The 23466-nt window shown below is 38.5% G+C and overlaps 1 protein-coding gene across 2 annotated transcripts in view; it reads right to left on the bottom strand.

Moving 5' to 3' along the window:
• Window positions 1-23466, bottom strand: part of csmd3a (CUB and Sushi multiple domains 3a) — a 350983-nt gene that overhangs the window by 221413 nt on the left and 106104 nt on the right. For both annotated transcript variants that reach the window (XM_082150056.1, XM_082150057.1), the window contains exons 15-20: window positions 21378-21572; window positions 18122-18260; window positions 13055-13242; window positions 11675-11863; window positions 855-971; window positions 1-78 (exon numbers count right to left, since the gene is read on the bottom strand). The exon at window positions 1-78 is cut by the window's left edge and continues 138 nt beyond it. In XM_082150056.1, the coding sequence (XP_082006182.1) occupies window positions 1-78; window positions 855-971; window positions 11675-11863; window positions 13055-13242; window positions 18122-18260; window positions 21378-21572 (906 nt within the window). The remainder of the gene's footprint in view (window positions 79-854; window positions 972-11674; window positions 11864-13054; window positions 13243-18121; window positions 18261-21377; window positions 21573-23466) is intronic.

The following is a 23466-nucleotide window of genomic DNA, read 5'->3' as shown; positions in this document are numbered from 1 at the left end:
CAAAGCTGCCGTTCTCCGTCAGGAGCAGATAATCATGATGATCCTCCAGGTGAAACGCATGGAACGTGAACTGCACACCTGAACAGCAGATCAGGACGAGATTATCAATATTACTTCTGCATCGGGACGTCAAAGCTCATTACTCTTGGAGTCTTCAAGGAAACAAGCTTTAAGTGTACGATTTATTTTTTAAAGAATTTTGTTATTATTAATTTATTTATAAATAAATGTATTAATGCAAGGATGCATTAAATTCATCAAAAGTGACAGTAAAGACATGTATAATGTTACAAATATATATATATTACAAGTTGATGCTGTTCTTTTTTAAAACTTTTTACTTAAAGGATTGTAAAAAAATGTATCACAGTTTACACAAAAATATGAATCTGCAAAAACTGATATGAAATGTTTCTTGAGCATCAAATCATCATATTAGAGTGATTTGTGAAGGATCATGTGACACTGAAGACTGGAGTAATGATGCTGAAAATTCAGCTTTGATCACAGGAATAAATTACACTTTACTATATATTCACATAGAAAACAGATGATTTATATTGGAATAATATTTCAAAATTTTTACTGTATTTTTGATCAAATAAACACAGCCTTGGTGAGCAGAAGAGACTTCTTTAAAAAAACTAAAAAAATATTACCGATGGAAAATCTACTATCAGATGTTTATCTAGGATATCTAAAGTGTTTTTTAGTTTTTTTTCATGTAGAGACACAAATATATTTACACACACACACACACACACACACACACACACACACACACACACATATATATATATATATATAAAAAACGAGCTCTCATCTTCTCCTGAAGGAATCTCCCGGGAACGTACCTTTGCCATGGCTGACCTCCAGAGTCCAGGTGCAGTTTAATGAGTTGGGATAGAGTTCGGGAAAGCCGGGAGAGAGGATGATGCCCTCAGGACCACGAACATCACCTCCACACAGCGCTGTGGGAAGACATGAGAAACCTTGAAAAGAAGATCTGAGACTTCAGTAAGCTCAACTGCAGATGTTCTCGCACCACTTCCAGTGCTCGCTTTTCTTCAGTTTTCTTCAGTTTTCTTCAGAGTTCTTCAGAGTTCAGCTCAGGGAATTCACTAACCTTCACCGGGAGTAAAAATACCACTGAAAGGTTAATGAGAGTAACCAGAAATCCCTCTGCTTTGAGCTACTTTCCACCTGCCGTTGTCTCCAGGAAAGGTCACGATCACTTTACTGTGTCCATGAAAGTTCAAAGTGCACGACAAATAAAGTTATCGTCTAAAAGAACTGATTCTGAACTGTTGAAACAAGTCAGTAATTCCAGTCTCACTTCCTGTTACAATGTAACTCATTTGCATAATGCCAGCCTCTGGTCTTGATTGGCTGAACAGCGTCTCTTAGCTCCACCCTCAAACACTGTAGTGTATCTGAGACTGGAAGAGTTTGGTTCATGTTGTTCATGTGGAGAAGACGCTGTTTCTGCTGACAAAGCAAATCCACTGTGATGAGATTGATATGGTAAAACCCACGCCATCGTTACTGTTCGTATCACTGTGATCAAGAGCTGGGACTCAGATATGATAATGAGTGTTTGGTTTCTGACCAATCACAGCAAACTGGGCCATCTGACCAATCAGAGCAGCTCTCAGAGAGGCGGAGTTTAGAGAGACTGAATCTTCGAACGAACCGTTTTAGACTCTTCGAGAAATGAAGTGATGCTGCAATGTATGTTATGAGAAAATTAAAGTGCTTTTTGACTTGGATGCATGTAAACCTGTTGTAGGAAACTCCAAAACAACATTATGACCCTTTAAAATAGCATAATAGGGGTCCTTTAAGTTTAAAACTTAGGGCCAGATTTACTAACAGCACCAGCACAAACCCTCTTTTGGTGTTGATAAACTTCTGCCAGGATTTACTAAAGACACGCAGTGAAACATTAGCGCTGAAAAGGCGTGGACAGGGCTATTTTTGAGGCTGACCTTATTGCATATGCATTTGTAGGAGTTTCACTTTCAGCTGCAAAATGTATTTTATTAAGAGAGATTTTAAATGAATCATGCGAGACGATTTACTAAGGTTTGCGCTCGTGAATTTACTGGTATTTGCACCATTATTTACCGCACCAAAAAAGCATGTCTTAAACCAGACGCTAATTATTAGATTGTGTTGGTCATTATGGAAATTCATGGGTTTGAATCGCAGGGAATGCATGAACCCATAAAAAATATACTTAGGATAAAAGCATCTATAAAGGATGCATAAAGAATTAATTTGTGTGAATCAGTTGTGAAACCATTATAAAAATCTGCATTAAAAGCTATCATGTGTATGTTTGCAATTTTAGGTAAGAATGGTTTCATCCTGTCACAATTAAGCAGTTTGAACAGGAATGTGTGTTCGGAATGGCACGTGAATTGTCACACTGAACTGAATACCACAATTTATGTAAGAATGGTTTTAATAATGATTTCCAAAAATGTATTCTGGTTTGTTTTCGTAATGGCTGGCTCTTTTTGTAAACTGGCTCATCAAATTTCACATAAATTTGTATAAAATTTGTGTGCAGATGAATGAATAAATCATTTTGATAAAAAAAAAAAAAAAAAGGGAATGCATGAACCCATTTAAAAAAATGCTTTGGACAAAAGCATCTGCCAAATGCATAAATGATGAAACATTAAAAAGTACTTCATGTTCTTCACATTCTTTTCTATTGAATATTTCAGATTTGTGTCCAAATAAAAGAGTGATTTTGGACACATTTTAAAACATTAACAAAACCATCTTCTATATGTTGTGCTGACACAAAGAATGTTGAAGCGAAATTGCAGAACTGTGCATGCATTGGACAGACTCTTAATGATGTATACGTGCAATCAGGGAATCTGAAGCTCATGGCTCATTTCTAATTGTGTTTCTTCTGAACACAATCTGTCAATTGAAGAGCGACTCAAAGTGTCTCAAGAAAGCGAAAGCTGCGATAGGCTGGTGGCATTATCTCGGCAGGGCTTAAGATATTGATTGGGGCAAATATAGATCTTGAGTAATGGTCAAACCAAAGAAATAACATTTCAGTCTCATGCTAAGAGTGACTGTGAAAACTAGTAACAGCATAACACAACAATATGAGATGGAACAGAAAATCATTTTAAAACTGAGCTCACATTCGCAAACATTTTAAGTGCTAGCATTCCAATACACAAACTCTTACACTGTGTCCTAACCTGACATGATGCAATTACAGAGACAAGCAATGTGTGTCCACGCCAGACACGCGACAAAATCAATCACAAACCACAGCTAATCAGAAGAGAGTGTGGGTGGAGTCTCTCTGCAAGCTCACTGCACTCGCAACCAAATCAATCACAAACCACAGCCAATCAGAAGAGAGTGTGGGTGGAGTCTCTCTGCAAGCTCACTGCACTCGCAACCAACACAACCACAAACCACAGCCAATCAGAAGAGAGTGTGGGTGGAGTCTCTCTGCAAGCTCACTGCACTCGCAACCAACACAACCACAAACCACAGCCAATCAGAAGAGATTGTAGGCAGAGTCTCTCTGCAAACAAAACGCAGGAATTCAAACCACACTGGACCATAGACAGAAAAAAACAGGGGAAAAACACCCAAGCCATCCGCTATAATCAGTCACTCTTGCAGATGAAAGCCTGGCATGGGATAATTACTTCAAGCGCAGAGAGGAAGTGATGAAAACGTTGGCGTTCATTCAATTTTAGTTTCACGTCATACTTTCCACAGGCTTATTTCGATCGACATTTAACATAAAATCATCCATTGTGCTTGAGTTAAGCAGACGACCTGTTTTGGTCCCTTTTTTCAGGGCTAAATGGTTGTTAAGGGCTTTGTTGCAATGCATAAGGGAACTCTCAAGTCATTAAGGGAAAATGCTTAACAACAGACTTAAAGGTGACATATTATGCCCCTTTTCACAAGATATAATAAAAATCTATGGTTTCCCCCAGAATGTGTCTGTGAAATTTCAGCTCAAAATTCCCCCAGATCATTTATTATAGCTTGTCAAATTTGCCTCTTTTTGGGTGTGAGCAAAAACACGCCGTTTGTGTGTGTCCCTTTAAATGCAAATGAGCTATAGCTCCGCCTCCATTCAGAAGAGGGCGGAGTCTTTACACGAGCTTCAGAAACTCCGGCAATAGAGAGCCGAAGTCCCTCCCCTCCGCTTCCGGCTCATGGGACCTTATTTCGGAAAAAATATGTATGGTAGTCAATGGCGAGAGACAACTTATCTTTTTATTCCGTCTGAACTGTGCCCTGAATTACACATATGATGTTTGTCAATTTAAAAGATAATTATGAAAGTCAAGAAAGTTGCAGTTTGTCATAAAACAGAAGAGTAACATTTAGTTTTATGTGAAAATCGCTCAATGAACTCTCGTCTCGTACTGTACGTGTGTGTGCAGTCTGGTACAGAACACTCAGGCATGACGGCGTAATGTTACGATTATAACGTAAGACTATAGAAAAAATGACAGACGTTAGCTTCAGTAAAGTTAGCTTCAGTAAAGTTAGCTTCAGTAAAGTTAGCTTCATTCATTGAGAGAAAAGGTATGACGTCACATGTGCGTCTTTTGGGTTTGTAGTCTTTGTAATTACGTATTTTCACAGTCTTACACCTCAACAGTTTTACATCAAACTGCAACTTTCTTGACTTTAAAATGTATCTTTTAAATTGACAAACATCATATGTGTAATTCAGGGCACAATTCAAACGAGATCAAAATATTTGTTGTCTCTCACCATTGACTACCATTCAATATTTTTCCGAAATAAGGTCTCATGGTGGTTCACCGGAAGGGGAGGGACTTAGGCTCTCTATAACAAAACAGGCCAATCTCACTCATCCAGAATCCCAGAATAACCAGTAGCGAGTGCAGCCTTACGGAGAGACTCAGGAAGAGTTTCTGAATGTTAGTGGAGACATTTCTGTCGTTGTTGTGGAGTTACATTGATCATCTCATCATCATCAAGTGTCCACAGTTCCTGAGGTGTTTATAAGACAGCGGTGACATGTTCTGGTCAATAGTGTTCAGTGCTTGTCTGTGCTCAACCACACAACAGTTTCAGGCTTTGCTGGATCTTTATCATTGCGATAGAACTGGTCTCTGTTGTCGCTTGTGGAACCAAATGTCGGCTGGTGTTTTTATTTATTTTTATTTAACCTTTATTTAACCAGGAAGGTCCCATTGAGGTTAAAAACCTCTTTTTCAAGGGAGTCCTGGCCAAAAGGCAGCAAAAACACAGTCAATTACATTTATAAAAGTTATACAATACAAATAATTAAAAACATTTACAATTTAAACAGGTCATTTCAGGTTCTCTCAATCTGGACTTAAAAGCATTTAAGGAAATAAGTTCAGATAATTTCAAGTCTTTTTGCATAAAGTTCCATGCAGAAGGAGCGGAGTAGACAAAAGCCCTTTTTCCCAGTTCTGTACGGGCAAATGGAACAAAGAGCAGCAAGTTATCATTTGATCGCAATGAATAAGAACCAACACTTCTCCATGTGATTAAACTACAGATGTAGGATGGCAACAGACCAAGCATGGCCTTATAGATAAAAATATGCCAATGCCCTGATCTCCTGTTGGACAACGATGGCCATCCCACTCTGGAATATAATTCACAATGATGGGTCAAGTTTTTACAATTCGTAATAAATCTCAGAGACGCATGATAAACAGTGTCAATCTTATACAGACATTGTGCTGAAGCGGTCCTATACACCAGGTCTCCATAATCTAAGACAGATAAAAATGTTGCAGTGACTAGCTGCTTTTTAGCTTTAAAAGAAAAACAAAATTTATTTCGAAAGAAAAAAGACAGTTTAAGTTTGAGTTTCTTCACAAGGTTGTCTATATGAGGCTTAAAAGTGAGAGCATCATCAAGCCAGATACCAAGGTATTTATAAGAATGAACCACCTCTATGACACTTCCAGTCAAAGTGAACACAGGAGGAGGAGCTTGAGAAACCTTCTTAGTATTACTAAACAGCATCAGTTTGGTCTTATCAGCATTGAGAACCAGTTTAAGCTGCATAAGTGTGCGTTGAACCACATTAAAAGCTTTCTGCAAAGACTCAACCGCTTTAGCTGGGGACGATCCAAAACAATAAATAATCGTGTCATCAGCATACAAATGCATATTAGCATCCGACACATTGTGGCCTAGTTCATTTATATACATAATAAACAAGAGAGGACCTAATATTGAGCCTTGTGGCACCCCCTTGTGGACCTTCACTAATGCAGAACATAGACCATCACATTTAATGCACTGAGTCCTGTCACTCAGATAATTCATGAACCAGGAAACTACACAATCAGACAATCCCAGACAAAGAAGCCTATGCTTTAGAACAGCATGGTCCACTGTGTCAAAAGCTTTCGACAGATCAAGAAAAAGTGATGCACAGAATTGCTTTCCATCAAGAGCGACAAGTATGTCATTAATTACTTTTGTAACAGCAGTGATGGTACTGTGCTTTTTCCTGAAGCCTGATTGCAGTTTGGAAAGGAGTTCATTTGAGTATAAAAACTCTTTTATTTGGTCTGAAACAAGGGATTCAAAAATTTTTGACAAAACACACAAATTAGATATAGGCCGATAGTTAGTTAAAACTGCTGGATCACCTCCTTTAAACAAGGGAATAACAAAAGCTGACTTCCAAACTGATGGTATTTCATTGTTTTGAATTGACAGATTAAAAAGAATTGTGAGGGGCTCTGCAACAAAATCAGCCGCCTTTTTCAAAAAGTAAGGCTCTATTAAATCTGGTCCAGGAGGTTTTCTGTGATCTAACGCTTTAAGAGCTCCATGCACCTGCTGCACAGTAAAAGAAACAAAATTGAAAGGCTCTCCAGAAAACACTGGGGAGTATGTGCATGGAGTGACAGCGACTACTCCTGTCGACTCGGACAGAGAACCAACTGATACAAAATGCTCATTAAAGCAATTTAAGACATCAACTCTGTCGTAGACTGGGAGAGAGTTTTTTAAGACAAATTTTGGGAGGGCTTCATTACTTTTATTCACAGAAAGAGACTTGATGACTTTCCAAAATTTCTGTGGATTATTGAGGTTTTCACTTGTGACTGATAAATAATATTCTGATTTAGTCTTTTTGATAAGAGAGGTACATTTATTTCTTAGTTGTCTGAAAATGGACCAGTCAGTGGCAGAATCACCATTTCTAGCTTTAGCCCATGCCACATTTCGCTGATGGATAATGTCTGACAACTCTGGAGAAAACCAAGGGTTTTCCCGTCCCTTCACTCTATGCTTTGTCCAAGGAGCATGTTTATTTACAATTTTCTCAAAATTCTCCTTAAAAAGTGTCCAGGCAAGCTCAACGTCAGGCAACAGGCCTAGCTGTCCCCAGTTAATCAAAGATAGATCATGATGATAGGCTTGTTCATTAAAGTTTTTCAAATTCCTCTTTCTAATAATTTGCGATTTACATTTGGGTATTTTACTGCCTCTCGAAGTAGCAATAACACAATGATCACTCAGATCATTACAAAAGACACCCATGGATACAAATTTATGAGGGACATTTGTTAGAATCAAGTCGATTAAAGTAGATTTATCTGGATTTTTGAGATTAGGCCTTGTAGGTACATTTACCAACTGGCTAAGACTGATAGAATCACAAAAAGATTTAAATTCATCAGAAACAACATTTAGCCAGTCCCAATTCAAGTCCCCGGCCAGTAAAAGTTCCCTATAGTTTAATCTGGACAAAAGAAGCTTTAAAGATGATAAAGCCTCCCTGGAGGCCGATGGAGGTCTATAACACCCCACAACAGTTATTGAAAGGGACTTAAATATTTCAACATTTAAGGCCAAAAACTCCATTTGCTTACAGAGAGACTCAGACAGAACAACTGATGCACCAAATCTTGACTTAACATAGATGGCTACACCACCACCTTTCTTCGGCCTGTCACTGCGAAAAACATTATACCCATGCACATTTATATCTTCATTAGTAATTGATTTCGTCAACCAAGTTTCCGAAATTATCGCTATGTCTGCATCTGTAGATTCAATCCAAATTTTAACCATGTCCATTTTTGGTAGTAAACTGCGAACATTAAGATGAACAAATTTAAGTCCAGGCATTGATTTAAATTCAGCAGGGGTCAAGACACATTGCAAACAGGGGCCAGGATTGGGCTGCACATTTCCAGATAGAAGTAGGAGTAGTGTAATAATCAATCTGCATTTCACAGTATATTTTGAAGCCGGCCTATCATATGCTGAAACCAGGCAATGCCTGTCATTAATTGAGAAAGACAAATTATACAAAGCAAAAAAATTTTGCAGTTTAGGCAAATCCCAATACAGATCCATCCAGAAGTCCAGGTTCCAACAAAAGTGTAATGGTTCCTGGTGCATGTCAATACTGGTTTTTGTGCCACTATAGTAGGTTTCCTGTATGCCCACCATATTATTAAAACAACTCACCCTAGGATCAGTGTCCAGTTTCAAGTTCCAAGTGACCAACAGGGATAAGAAAATTAAGAAAAATGCCATCGTCATTAATTTACTAATAGTAAAGTTGACAAATAACAGTACCAGTTTATCTTGTAGAGTATGTCCCAGCTTCCAAAATGATGTTGCAGGCTTAGGCTTGTTTACCCAAGCTTCAGGAGAATATAGCAGGCCAGGCCCGTTTGCCTAGCCTCCAGGTTGATGTGTGAGACTCAGGCTGGTTTGCCCAAGCTCCAGGAGAATGAAGCAGGCCAGGCCCGCTAGCCTAGCTCCAGGAGTATGTAGCAGGCTCAGGCTGGTTAGCCCAAGCTCCAAGAGAATGTAGCAGGCTCAGGCTAGTTTGCCCAGGCTCCAATGAGGATGTAGCAAGCTCAGGCTGGTTAGCCCAAGCTCCAAAAAGATGTAGCAGGCTCAGGCTGGTTAGCCCAAGCTCCAAGGGGATGTAGCAGGCTCAGGCTGGTTAGCCCAAGCTCCAGGAAGATGTAGCAGGCTCAGGCTGGTTAGCCCAAGCACCAGGAGAATGTAGCAGGCTCAGGCTAGTTAGCCCAAGCTCCAAGAGGATATAGCAGGCTCAGGCTGGTTAGCCCAAGCTCCAGGAAGATGTAGCAGGCTCAGGCTGGTTAGCCCAAGCTCCAGGAAGATGTAGCAGGCTCAGGCTGGTTAGCCCAAGCTCCAGGAGAATGTAGCAGGCTCAGGCTAGTTAGCCCAAGCTCCAAGAGGATATAGCAGGCTCAGGCTGGTTAGCCCAAGCTCCAGGAAGATGTAGCAGGCTCAGGCTGGTTAGCCCAAGTTCCAAGGGGATGTAGCAGGCTCAGGCTAGTTAGCCCAAGCTCCAAGAGGATATAGCAGGCTCAGGCTGGTTAGCCCAAGCTCCAGGAAGATGTAGCAGGCTCAGGCTGGTTAGCCCAAGCTCCAGGAGAATGTAGCAGGCTCAAGCCCGTTTGCCTAGCTCTGTTTAGCCAGGACTAATAGGATCAGTTGGATCAGGCTCAGGTTAGCAAAGTTAGCTCAGAGCAGAGGTATAGTGTCATTTTTAAACTCATAGTAGTCCACAATCTTCTTAAAAGTTCAAGATAAAATTTCCATATAAATGACTTGTACAACTTAAAAACTACAACTTAAAAGGGGTAAAATACTATGAAATGCATTTAAATTAAATCAGTCCAGAGAGAGACACTGAGCAGACCTTAGACTAGCTGCCATCTTGGATTTCATGTGTGTGTAAACGTGCAGATTAAGGGCCGCTAATATTATAATAAGATCCTCTTCATACGTCAGAAGGAGAGCGAAATCTGATCGGCTTATTTTATAACATGCTTGCAGAGAAAGACTCACCAGAACACAGTTACTGGGTTTCACTTTTCACGTTTTCTGTGTCGGTAGAAGCACCGATTATAGCACTGACACACGGAGAAAGTCCGATTTTCATGATATGTCCCCTTCAGTGGCCCCTAGGTTTATTCTTGCAACGTGTGTTTCACTAAAGTTACCCTTAACCTTTTTAACTTAGCGTTTTCTTAACTAAAGGGCTTTCATGCAACTTCAGAATTGAAGGAATGAATGCATATTTCCTCAGTGACTTCACCTTTAATGATAATGAATGTCAGCGTCACTCCCTGTGAGACGATGAAAGAGTCTAGCGCCTCGGGCTCAACATCTGCCTAAATCTCTCTCTTTCTTTCTTCCCTCTGGCACTGTGAAGTACCCAAAATATTTCCTCCACATTCAGTTCATTCAGAATGACATGGATTCATTAAAATTTAATATGCCAAATGGGCCAGACATGCGATGAGTGCTCTTTTGGAAATAAGAACATTTTACCCGAAGGTTAAAGTCAACAGAATGGACGGTAACACTTAATTTCAATAAATTATTAGAGTATTAGAGTATCAGTTTCATGCTGAACGTGAACTCTGTCTTGAGTCCTGAGCGCTAGTCAGCATGCTAAACATTTTCAAGGGGTTCTTCTGGTATTCATAATTAACATTTTAGCTGATCATTATGTCTAATTGAATAGACGGAGACGCTTGTCAGTTCTCATAGTGCCAAAGCTGCTCATGAAAAATACAAAACTTTGAGAACTTAGTCACAGACTTTTTAAGAACAGAACATTCCGGAACACTTCAGCCTCTATAAATAATGTATATGGATGGGAATGCAACGTAATCATTCTTTTGACACAATAGGCAATAATAGGCACTACATGTATAAACTAAACAAAAACAATAACAATATACCAACATATATTTTATTTTATTTATTGCATTGCATTGATAATTGTTTTTGTTTTTTTTGTTAATAATCCTTGTTTACTCCAGTAGCAATATAAAATTAAGTTAAATGTGTTTATTTTATTGTGCATTAAAGGTAAACGTACAGTTTCAGAAAAAAAAACTCAAGGTAAACTTCCTTGAACTTATTTTATTTTATTTTATTGTTTATATATTTTATTATATTCATTTTTATTTATTTTATTTTATTGTTTATATATTTTTTATATTATTATTATTATTATTTTTATTATTTATTTATTTATTTATTTATTTATTTATTTATTTATTTTTATTATTTATTTTATTTATTTATTTTATTGTGCATTAAATGTATAGTTTCGGGAAAAAAACAATGCAAACTTACTAAAATTATTTTATTTTATCGAACTGCATTGCATTGCACTGATAATTGTGTTTAAAATTATTAAATTTTTTAATAATCCTTATTAAAAGTATACAAATTTAAATTAAATATTATTGTAAATTAATGTAAACATCCTGGTGGATTTTTTTATTACATTTTATTTTATTGCATTGCATTGCAAATATATGTATTTATTATTAATTTATACATGCATAAACTAAACAAAAACAATAAAAAAAATTGCCAACATACATTCTAAATGTTCTGAATGAAACTTTAACTACATACTGTCATATGAACAAACAGTTCCAACAGAAATGGTTTTTATTTAGATCTGACGGTATTTCCTGCTGTGAGAGAAATTGTTTTTTGATGAGATTTGGAGTCTGAATTAAATGTGAAGAGAATTATTATACAGGCTCATACAACGAGGCTTTAATTAAAACGCTACAGTAGTTGAATGTTTTTTACTGGTCTGATGGAGAGGCCAGCTCACCGTCACATGTGGGCAGAGGGTGGCTCCACCAGTGGTTCTTCTCACACACTAACTGGTCCTCGTGGCTCAGTCTGTATCCGGGCTCACAGCCAAACCACACCACCGAGCCGATGGCCAAGTCCTGGCCGTAACGGATCCCGTTTACTGGAACACCGGGATCCAGACATGAATGAGTGTCCAGAGTGACGCCTGAAGCACAGAGAATGACAACCAGAGATTATTTGACAGCATTTAAAGTTAAAATAATAGTTAAAGAGATATTTTTAATAATAGTTAATAAAGTCAATATTTTATCATTTTATTTGATTGTGAATTAAAGGTAAATGTATATGGTTTCAGAAAAAAACCATGCAAACTTACTAAAATGATTTTATTTTTATTTGATTGGAATGCATTGCATTGCACTGATAATCGTGTTTAAAATGATTTAGTTTTTTAATAATCCTTGTTTACTCTGGCAGCACTATAAAATTAAGTATAAAAATTAAATTAAATTGTATTGTGCATTAAGGTAAACATACAGTTTCATAAATAATGTAAACAATGTTAACTTACATAAAATTATTTTTCTTTTCTTTTCTTGCATTGCATTGCATTGCATTTTATTGGATTGTATTTGTTAGTAATCCTTGTTTACTCCAGTAGCAATATAAAATTAAGTAAAAAATTATTATTTTATTGTGCATTAAAGGTAAACATCCAAAAAAAGCAATGTAAACTTACCTTGAATTTATTTTATTTTATTGTTTAAATTAAATAAAATAATTAAATTAAATTAAATTAAATTAAATTAAATTAAATTAAATTACTGCAATACATTGCATTTATAACTGTATTTATCATTACTTTATTTGTTAATAATACTTGTTTACTCAGGTAGCAATATGAAATTAAGCAAAAAATATTACATTATATTATATTATATTATATTATATTATATTATATTATATTATATTAAATTATATTATATTATATTATATTATATTATATTATATTATATTATATTATATTATATTATATTATGTTATTGCAATACATTGCATTGATAACTGTATTTATCATTACTTTATTTGTTAATAATACTTGTTTACTCAGGCAGCAATATGAAATTAAATAAAAACTATTTTCGTTTTATTTTATAGCATTTATGGTTGTAAGCAGCAATGCTGCAAACGGTCTGGAAATATGAAAGCAGTTTTTGTCAAATCAATAAAGCACACTAAATCGCAAAAAAAAGGGAAAGAAATGGAGAGAGTGAGACAGAATACTACAAAGAGAAATCCTCAAGCTGTTTGCTTGTGTGCAGAAACAGATACGATTCAGGATGAAATATCATTTCTCAGGCAAAAGGCACAGGGTTTATAAAGACGGCCGACTCACTTTCATAAAAGAGCTTAAAGCCACTGTTAGAGCGACTGTTATCGGTGGTGAAGAGAAGATACAGGAAGTTTCCGCTGCTGAACAGGAACTGAGGGACTTGGGTGCCATTTAGAGAGGCGATAAGGGGCGAGAGGAGATTAGGCCCGTCGTGAACCTCCAGAAAGTCATAATTGAGTTCTGTCTGGAACCTGCCGGAAATAAAACAGATCAAAGAAAGGAGATTTAAGAAAACAACACAGTGAAATGTGTTTCTATCCAGACACACAAACACAAACAGCTCATTACCCACGGCTGACCAACTGTTGCTCGTCGACCGCCTCTGTTAATGAGAAGCCAGTGTTCACACTGTTTACTGAGGGGATCAAACCAGTGTGTGATGTGTGTGTGTACACACAGATCTGCTGCCGTGAGCTTGATTTCATGGAATGGTTGAACTAATAATGAAAATGTTAGTCATTTGTGCATCCTCGTGTTGTTCCGAACCGGTTTTCTTTCGGTCTTCCGCAAAATAACATTCATTACAATGAAAACAAAATGAATCAATAAAATAGTCTAAAATAATCATGTAAGTTATTCTTCTGAAGATGGTCTTCTTATGAAATCATGTTATTATTGCCTTGATTGAAGGATGAATGGAAGGATGGATTATGGATAGACAGACGGATGAAAGGATGGATGCAGGATGGATAGATAGACAGATGGAAGGATGATGGATGGATAGATAAACAGATGGAAGGATGGATGGATGATGGATGGATGATGGATGGATAGATAGACAGATGATGGATGGATAGATAGATGGATGATGGATGGATAGATAGACGGATGATGGATGGATAGATAGACGGATGGAAGGATGATGGATGGATAGATAGACGGATGACGGATGGATAGATAGACGGATGATGGATGGATAGATAGACAGATGGAAGGATGATGGATGGATAGATAGACAGATGGAAGGATGATGGATGGATAGATAGACGGATGGATGGATGATGGATGGATAGATAGACGGATGGATGGATGATGGATGGATAGATAGACGGATGACGGATGGATAGATAGACGGATGATGGATGGATAGATAGACGGATGGATGGATGATGGATGGATAGATAGACAGATGGAAGGATGATGGATGGATAGATAGACGGATGACGGATGGATAGATAGACGGATGATGGATGGATAGATAGACAGATGGAAGGATGATGGATGGATAGATAGACAGATGGAAGGATGATGGATGGATAGATAGACGGATGGATGGATGATGGATGGATAGATAGACGGATGGATGGATGATGGATGGATAGATAGACGGATGACGGATGGATAGATAGACGGATGATGGATGGATAGATAGACGGATGGATGGATGATGGATGGATAGATAGACAGATGGAAGGATGATGGATGGATAAATAGACAGATGGAAGGATGATGGATGGATAGATAGACGGATGGAAGGATGATGGATGGATAGATAGACGGATGGAAGGATGATGGATGTATAGATAGACGGATGACGGATGGATAGATAGACGGATGATGGATGGATGATGGATGGATAGATAGACGGATGGAAGGATGGATGATGGATGGATGATGGATGGATAGACAGATGGATGGATGGATGGATGGATGGATGATGGATGGATGGATGATGGATGGATAGACAGATGGATGGATGGATGATGATGGATAGATAGACGGATGGATGATGGATGGATAGATAGACGGATGGAAGGATGATGGATGGATAGATAGATGGATGGAAGGATAGATAGACGGATGGAAGGGTGAATGGATGGATGATGGATGGATAGATAGACGGATGGATGATGGATGGATGGATGATGGATGGATAGATAGACGGATGGAAGGATGATGGATGGATAGATAGACGGATGGAAGGATAGATAGACGGATGGAAGGGTGAATGGATGGATGATGGATGGATAGATAGACGGATGGATGATTGATGGATGGATGATGGATGGATAGATAGACGGATGGAAGGATGATGGATGGATAGATAGATGGATGGATGATGGATGGATGGATAGATAGACAGATGGAAGGATGGATGGATGATGGATGGATGATGGATGGATAGATAGACAGATGATGGATGGATAGATAGACGGATGATGGATGGATAGATAGACGGATGATGGATGGATAGATAGACGGATGGAAGGATGATGGATGGATAGATAGACGGATGACGGATGGATAGATAGACGGATGATGGATGGATAGATAGACGGATGGATGGATGATGGATGGATAGAAAGACAGATGGAAGGATGATGGATGGATAGATAGACAGATGGAAGGATGATGGATGGATAGATAGACAGATGGAAGGATGATGGATGGATAGATAGACGGATGGATGGATGATGGATGGATAGACAGACAGATGGAAGGATTATGGATGGATAGATAGACGGATGGAAGGATGATGGATGTATAGATAGACGGATGACGGATGGATAGATAGACGGATGATGGATGGATGATGGATGGATAGATAGACGGATGGAAGGATGGATGATGGATGGATGGATAGATAGACGGATGGAAGGATGGATGATGGATGATGGATGGATAGACGGATGGAAGGATGGATGATGGATGGATGGATGGATGGATGGATGGATGGATGATGGATGGATGGATAGACAGATGGATGGATGGATGATGGATGGATAGATAGACGGATCGATGATGGATGGATAGATAGACGGATGGAAGGATAGATAGACGGATGGAAGGGTGAATGGATGGATGATGGATGGATAGATAGACGGATGGATGATGGATGGATGGATGGATGATGGATGGATAGATAGACGGATGGAAGGATGATGGATGGATAGATAGACGGATGGAAGGATAGATAGACGGATGGAAGGGTGAATGGATGGATGATGGATGGATAGACGGATGGATGATTGATGGATGGATGATGGATGGATAGATAGACGGATGGAAGGATGATGGATGGATAGATAGACGGATGGATGATGGATGGATGGATGATGGATGGATAGATAGATGGAAGGAAGGATGATGGATGGATAGATAGACGGATGGAAGGATGATGGATGGATAGATAGACGGATGAAAGGATGGATGGACGATGGATGGATAGATAGACGGATGGAAGGATGGATGGATGATGGATGGATATATATATATATACACTCTATACATATCACACAAAGCAATCATATGATTTCAGAAGGCTTAAATTCAAACAAGGCACGTGCACTTTTATGATATCTTTATTTTGTTTTATTTTGTTTTTCGCCCACATTCCAAGTAATTTGATAGAAAAGAGCAGCCAGCACATTTATCATAAGATCTCCTTTCATATTTTACAGAAGAAGGAAAGTCTTGCAGGATTTTTTTAAATGAAAAGTAAAAGAAGAAAAAGAAGAGCCGGAGAAACACAATGCAGTGTTTTGTGCTCCTGATCTCGAGGCGTTCGCTCCCGGGAGTCAGTCCTATCAAACTCCAGATCTGATATGCTATTTCAATGCGCTACTCAAGGGAAGCATTGCAGTGCAAATGAAATATAAAGTCAACCATTCGTAACAAGATATAGATTAATTCCATTTCCCTTTCACAGCTGCCTATGGATCAAGCCGTGGATGTGACACTGTGCCATCATTTATCCAGACGCTAATGTTGAGCCGCTCTCGGCCTGAGCGCCATGACAAACACTATCCGGAAACATGTGAACTTTCCCGCACTCAGCTCAGGCTTACGATTCAATTACCTTTGACATTACAGTTTATTAACTAGACTCTTACAGCAGACCGAGACTTTATAAAACTCACACCCAAACACTCTGTAAGCGTGATATGCGCTGATGTGATTTGTCGTCGCAGAGAGCTGATGCCTTACACCAGTCCTAACCAGACGCGATGCGATAAGATTCCAGCGACAAATAATGTGTCTGTCCAAACTAGACGTGACGCGACTGCGAGATGTCAATCAATCAAAACCCACAGCCAATCAGAACAGTGTGTGGGCGGAGTCAGCCAATCAGAACAGCGCATGGGCGGAGTCAGCCAATCAGAAACGTGTGTGGGCGGAGTCTCGCGGCACCAGAGAGTAATCTCGACAGCACTCGCAAGAAAATGGATAAGTAGCTACATAATCAAATTCACAAATATTACACCATTTAAACATTATTAAAATACATAGGCTGAGTTACTAAAACAATCTTTGTCAAAGAATACACTTGTTTGTTCACAGTTTGAACGTTCTTATTTCCGTTTGTTTAATTTCAAGATCTGAGGTGAATTATCCATTGTTGCTTTTACAGCTTCAAAGCTGGAGCACTAAATGATATTCAGAGTCACATGACACGCTTTTAACATTAAATAAAGCACATAAACAGCACCTGAGATTATCATCGCCACACTTTGTGTTTGTTGTTCCAGCGCGACGTCGCAGAAAAATAGAAACCGTTTCTGAAATAGTCATCGTGTGTCGCCGTCGCGGCTGGTTAGGACAAACACTCTCATTAACATGGAGAAGATGCTGTTATCGCATCATGTGTAGTTAGGACACGGTGTTAGTGTGTTTCTATTGGATGGATGGATGGATGGATGGATGGATGATGGACGGATGAATGATGGATGGATGAATTGTGATGGATGGATGGATGGATGGATGGATGGATGGATGGATGGATGGATGAATTGTGATGGATGGATGGATGGATGGATGGATGGAGGATGGATGGATGGATGGATGGAGGATGGATGGATGGACGGATGAATGATGGATGGATGAATTGTGATGGATGGATGGATGGATGTGAACTTTCCCACATTCAGCTCAGGCTTACGATTCAATTACCTTTGACATTACACTTTATTAACTAGCCTCTCACAGCAGACCGAGACTCACACCCAAAGGACACGGATAAAGAAATATGAATATGATGCTTCTGTAGGCGTGATATGCGCTGATGTGATTGTGTTGGAGGATAAAGCTGATGCCTCAGTGTGTGTGTATTCTCAGAGCGATCCAACAGACCTGTCAAAGCTGATCTTGATGGAGCGTCCCGCCTCGGCCTCGATGACCCACTCGCAGCTCAGGGAATCTTTGTAGTATCCGGGCCACCCCGGGGACAGAACCAGTCCCACCGGAGCCGTGAAGTGGCCTCCACACGGGGCTGACGACACATTTACATACACACCAGCAGAATGATTATTAGGACACTTCAGTTCGGCAGAGAAACCTCCTCTTCTCTGCAAAACATGATTTGGTAATACTTTACAATAAGGTTCATTAGTTAACATGAACTAAGAATGAACAATACTACTTCAGCATTTAATTAATCTCAGTTAATGTTAATTACAACATTTACTAATACATTATTAAAATCAAAGGTTGTATTTATTAATGTACTTTATTTTTATTTTTTTTAAAAACACTATTTTTCTCATTATTGCAGCACCTCTATTCCCAGTGATTTCTACAAAGCCCCGCCTTCTGTAAAGCCAAGAGTGCTCTGATTGGCCAGCTGACTCAGTGCGTTGTGATTGGCCGAACACCTCGAGCGTGTGTCTGGTCTGTAACACTTCTAAAGCAATTGTAAACACACAAATAGAGGAGCAGCAATAATGTACACTATATGTAAAAAACAATGTTTTTTAAACATTAAAGCATGTTAACCTATTCTATTACACCCGACGAAGAACTGATTAACTTTAAATTAGCATCATATGACCCCTTTTAATATTGTGAATAAAATTGGCAGTTTTAAGCATAAACTCATTTACTTTTATAGAAAACAAGACTTAAAAACTTTGTACTTATCAAGAAAATCTATCTTGATTTAATAGTTTTTAGATATTTGTCACAGTACAGCATCTTTGAGTTAGCTATATGGTTCTTTGGAGATTAAAAAGTTCTTGATTTAAAGGTGCTGTAAGCAAACTTACAAGACGCACAAAACGCCTCTAACTACCTGACAGATCTCACTGAAATACGTGTCAGGAGGAATCACACCAGTCTCCGGGAAAAGCAAGGAAAAAGAACAGGCGGACGACCCACGCTTTCTTTCTTTTTTTTTTTTTTTTTGCCAATCAGAAACACCCAGCAAACACAGAACGTTCCCAGTTGTTTCTTTCTTTTAGGAACCAAATAAATAAATTCTCTGTCGGCTCTTTTTTAATAACCTTAAGAGAACGTCTGTTCTTAGAAACGTCTTTTCTGGGAACCAGAAATTGTAAGCTGGGCACTTTCTGCATGTTTGCAGATTTGGTTTTGCAAAAGTAGGTTTTAATACTTGAAGAAAGCTGTCATCTGTTAGCATAGATAAAGCTAACTGCTAGCATCCCCATTCATCTCCACAACAGTTGCACATGGTAATTAGCAAAAACTTGACACTTTATAGGGCCAGTTTTGCAGAGAGATCGTGTGATTTGAGTAAATAAAGAAGTAAGAAGTTTGCAAAACAGCTGTATAGCACCTTTAATCAAGAAGTTACGGATGTCAATGTTTGACTATATGTCAAAATACCCAACTTCTGCACACATATTCATAAAACCCTTGTATTTTTCTACTAACTCATCCCTTGAAGCAGTGGCTATGTCTTACAGTGATTTTACCATGGTAAAGGGGGAAAAACAGCTAAAACCAGCCAACGTTTTTACAGGCTGGACCACTTTTTTAGCAGTCACGCTGGGAGTCCGGCTTAAATCAGACACATCCAGCTTAAAGGGATAGTTCACTTTGAAATTAAATTTTGGTATGTTTTAGCTTACCTCAAGGGCATCCAAGATGTAGGTGTCTTTTTTTACGCAGTAGTTTAAATTTTGATATTTTTAGGTCAAACCGTTCTTGTCTGTCAGTCAAATAATGCAGGTCTATGGTCACTGTCTCAAAGAGCATGCACAGAGTCCAAATTAAAACGTTTTTACCTCTTGAACACAGCCACGTCCAAGTGATCTGAGAGCGCGGGCGGGTATAGATATATACACTAGATGTTGCCTTGGCTACTGCAGTTCATTGGAAACCGTAGCCAAGGCGACATCTAGTGTATATATCTATACCCGCCCGCGCTCTCAGATCACTTGGACGCAGCTGTGTTCAAGAGGTAGAAACGATATACTGTTCGTTTTCTCACACAAACCGCTCGTTTCGTGTCTTAGGCCATCAATGTGTACTTACGATGGGGAATTGTTTAATTTGGACGATGGGGAATTGTTTTAATTTGGACTCTGTGCTTGCTGTTTCAGGTGGTGACCATAGACCTGCATTATATGACTGACAGACAAGAACGGTTTGAACCTAAAAATATCAAAATTGAAACTACTGCGGAAAAAAAGACACCTACATCTTGGATGCCCTTGAGGTAAGCTAAAACATACCAAAAATTAAATTCAAAGTGAACTATCCCTTTAAACCAGTCAACACCAGCCAACCAGGATGGTTTTAAATGTTAGGCACTCTGTTTAACTTAGTTAAACCTAACCAGACGCAATGCAATAAGATTCCAGCAATTTGTCTACCAAATGTGGCAAAAACAATCACAGCCAATCAGAAGAGAGTGTGGGCGGAGTCTGCGCAAGCTCACTGCACTCACAACCAAATCAATAAAAAAATCACAGCCAATCAGAAGAGAGTGTGGGCGGAGTCTCTCTGCAAGCGCACTGCACTTAATCAAGCACATATTAATATACATATTACATATAATAAATACATAAACAATACACATAAATATTACACTTAAAAAAATTAATACTGAGTGACTGAAACAATCTTTGTCAAAGAATACACATATTTGTATTTGTTTGAACAGTTTCCTTTTATTTATTTTCAAGATCTAAGGGTGAATTATCCATCATCGCTTTCCGTACGGCTATAAATACGGTCACGAAAAATGATATTCAAATTCATGACTGGTTAAGACAAAAACTCTGATTTAGATGGAAAATATGTCTTTTATCGCGTTGTTACCTGTGGTAAAATCACTGTCATGTACAAACTCATATTGCTTTCATTTAAAATGAATCTTCGATGCTGGAGTAGGAATAATGTAAGGAATATCTAGAGTCTAGTTCTCTTATAGACCACATGATCAAATAACTGAAGTTCACTAGAGAAATGTTTTCCTCCATTTTTTGGTGCATCAACTCTAATAAGAAGTGGAACTAAAAACCACTTCCCTACGAGTTCCAGGGATGTAAGTTAGATCAATCTTTCGGAAAATGTTCCTTCGCTCAGCTTTGATAAATGTATTCCACAGAAACATTTAAAGGGAGGCAAGCGCTTTGAAACCTACCTTCACACTTGGGGATCAAACCACTCCACATCACCTTTCCCGCCTCCAGTTCACACACAATAGTATCCGAGCCTTGCGTCTTTATGAAGCCCTCCTCACACACCACTGATATGGAGCTTCCCAGCTGGAAATTATTACCAAAGCGCTTGGCATTCATCGGCACTCCGGGGTCCGGGCACTCATTGTGTCCAAACGCTGAACAAATAACATCAAAGCACAGAGCTTGTTACTTACGACGTGACTTACTTAATGAAATGGAAGGGAACGAGCGCATACATAATGCAATACCAAACTGTAGAAAACAGAGCATTGTGGGTAAACACTAGGGTCTTGTGTGCCGCACAGGCATTTGAGGATTATTTTGGCTGAGCTAATGGTACGATGTTCAGCGAACAGGATTAAGTTGTTTGATGCTGGTGGATAAATGGCTTATGAATTAAATCGAGGAAAATATGTCCTTCCATATGTCCTACTTGACGGCTGTTTCTGAATCAGATTGAAGACAACACTTCGCATGCCAACAATGTTGTTAGCAAAAAAAAACGAATTTGTTCAAGAGTATTAATTCTTCATAAAGCATCACAAACTCTTTTAGTTTAGAACAGCCTAAAATGATTTTTCTAAAACCCCTCAAAAACCATGTAAATAAATAAATAAATGTTGTTTTTGAGGAAAAAAGTTACATAAGCATGTAAATAAATAAATAAATAAATAAATAGTGTTTTTATTGTTATTTATGATAACTATATAAATAACAATATCAATTTCTTGTTTGTAATAAGGCTGCGTTTCTTATTTTTCAGAAAAAATATATTGTTAAAAAAATATTTCCTAAAAAAAATACAAATAAATGTTTTTCCTTCAGATATTGAGTCTTGTTTTCTGACAAAATGTATCAAATGAAGTGAGTTTGTGCAGAAAACAAGAACAAATATCTGCCAATGAGGTCACAAAAAAAAACTTAATTCAAAGGGAAAAAAATATGGGCCATATTTTAACGATCTAAGCTCACGGTCTACAGCGCACGGCGCAAGTGCACTTAGATCAGAGTCTCGCCATGGAGGATTCGCTATTTACATGGTGGAATTTGCAAGCGGAAAGACTGAACGCGTCTCCAGAAAGGAAACGGATCTGCTCATGCGTGAGGTTAAAGTTGTGTGTGTGTGTGTGTGTGTGTGTGTGTGTGTGTGTGTGTGTGTGTGTGTGTGTGTGTGTGTGTGTGTGTGTGTGTGTGTGTGTGTGTGTGTGTGTGTGTGTGTGTGTGTGTGTGTGTGGTTAAAGAGACCATCTACGGTACAAGCCGGAATCCACCATATCTTTATCTACACAATATCAATCTTTTACATCGTAATCCTTTTATTTTTAATATTTGGTATGTGTTTGTGATGCTGGGCTTCCCTGTGTGTGAAATAAGTAGTGTTGTGGACCCGCCTATAGGTGCACATTACTAACCTGCTCTTTAAATAACAAAAAAAAGATATTGCGCCATTGACTTTAGAGCAGGTTTCAGTCTATTTCAGTTCCTCAAAATAGCAACGCTCCAACAATGCTCCTGAACACACACCTCGTTCTCAGACCAGCAGCACATGGACACAGATCAGTGCAAATGCATTTGCTATTTAAACAACGTGGCGCAGGACGTGAAAATGAAAACTGCGTCGGGCTGAAACTAGCGAAACACACTTGTGTCGCGCCTGGCGCTGCATTGCACTGAGTGTGTGATACGGCCCTATCATTTCTGACCCCATCAGCAGATATTTTTTCAGAAATCAAAACTCAATATCTCCAGTCATTTTGCTTCTCCAGTAAATGTATCCTGATTTAAGAATGTTTAGAACTTTTTTGGCAGTGCAACAAACACTTCATACAGCAAAAACAGCCTCAATCTCTGTCATTTTTCTTCTCCACTAAATGTATCCTGATTTAAGAATGTTTAGATATTTGAACTGAAAAACAAGACAGAAACACTAAGGAATCTTTTTTTTTGTTTTTACAGCAAATACAGCAAAAACAGCCTCAATCACTAGGCATGTTTCCATTACAGATTTGCGATTTCTAAATGTCGACAAAAAACTATTGCGAAATGACG

This window comes from Leuciscus leuciscus (assembly GCF_965113295.1).
Source record: "Leuciscus leuciscus genome assembly, chromosome: 20".
Taxonomy (NCBI): Eukaryota; Metazoa; Chordata; class Actinopteri; order Cypriniformes; family Leuciscidae; genus Leuciscus; species Leuciscus leuciscus.
Note: the sequence above shows the minus strand (reverse complement) of the source record. Positions and strands in the feature narration are given on the sequence as shown.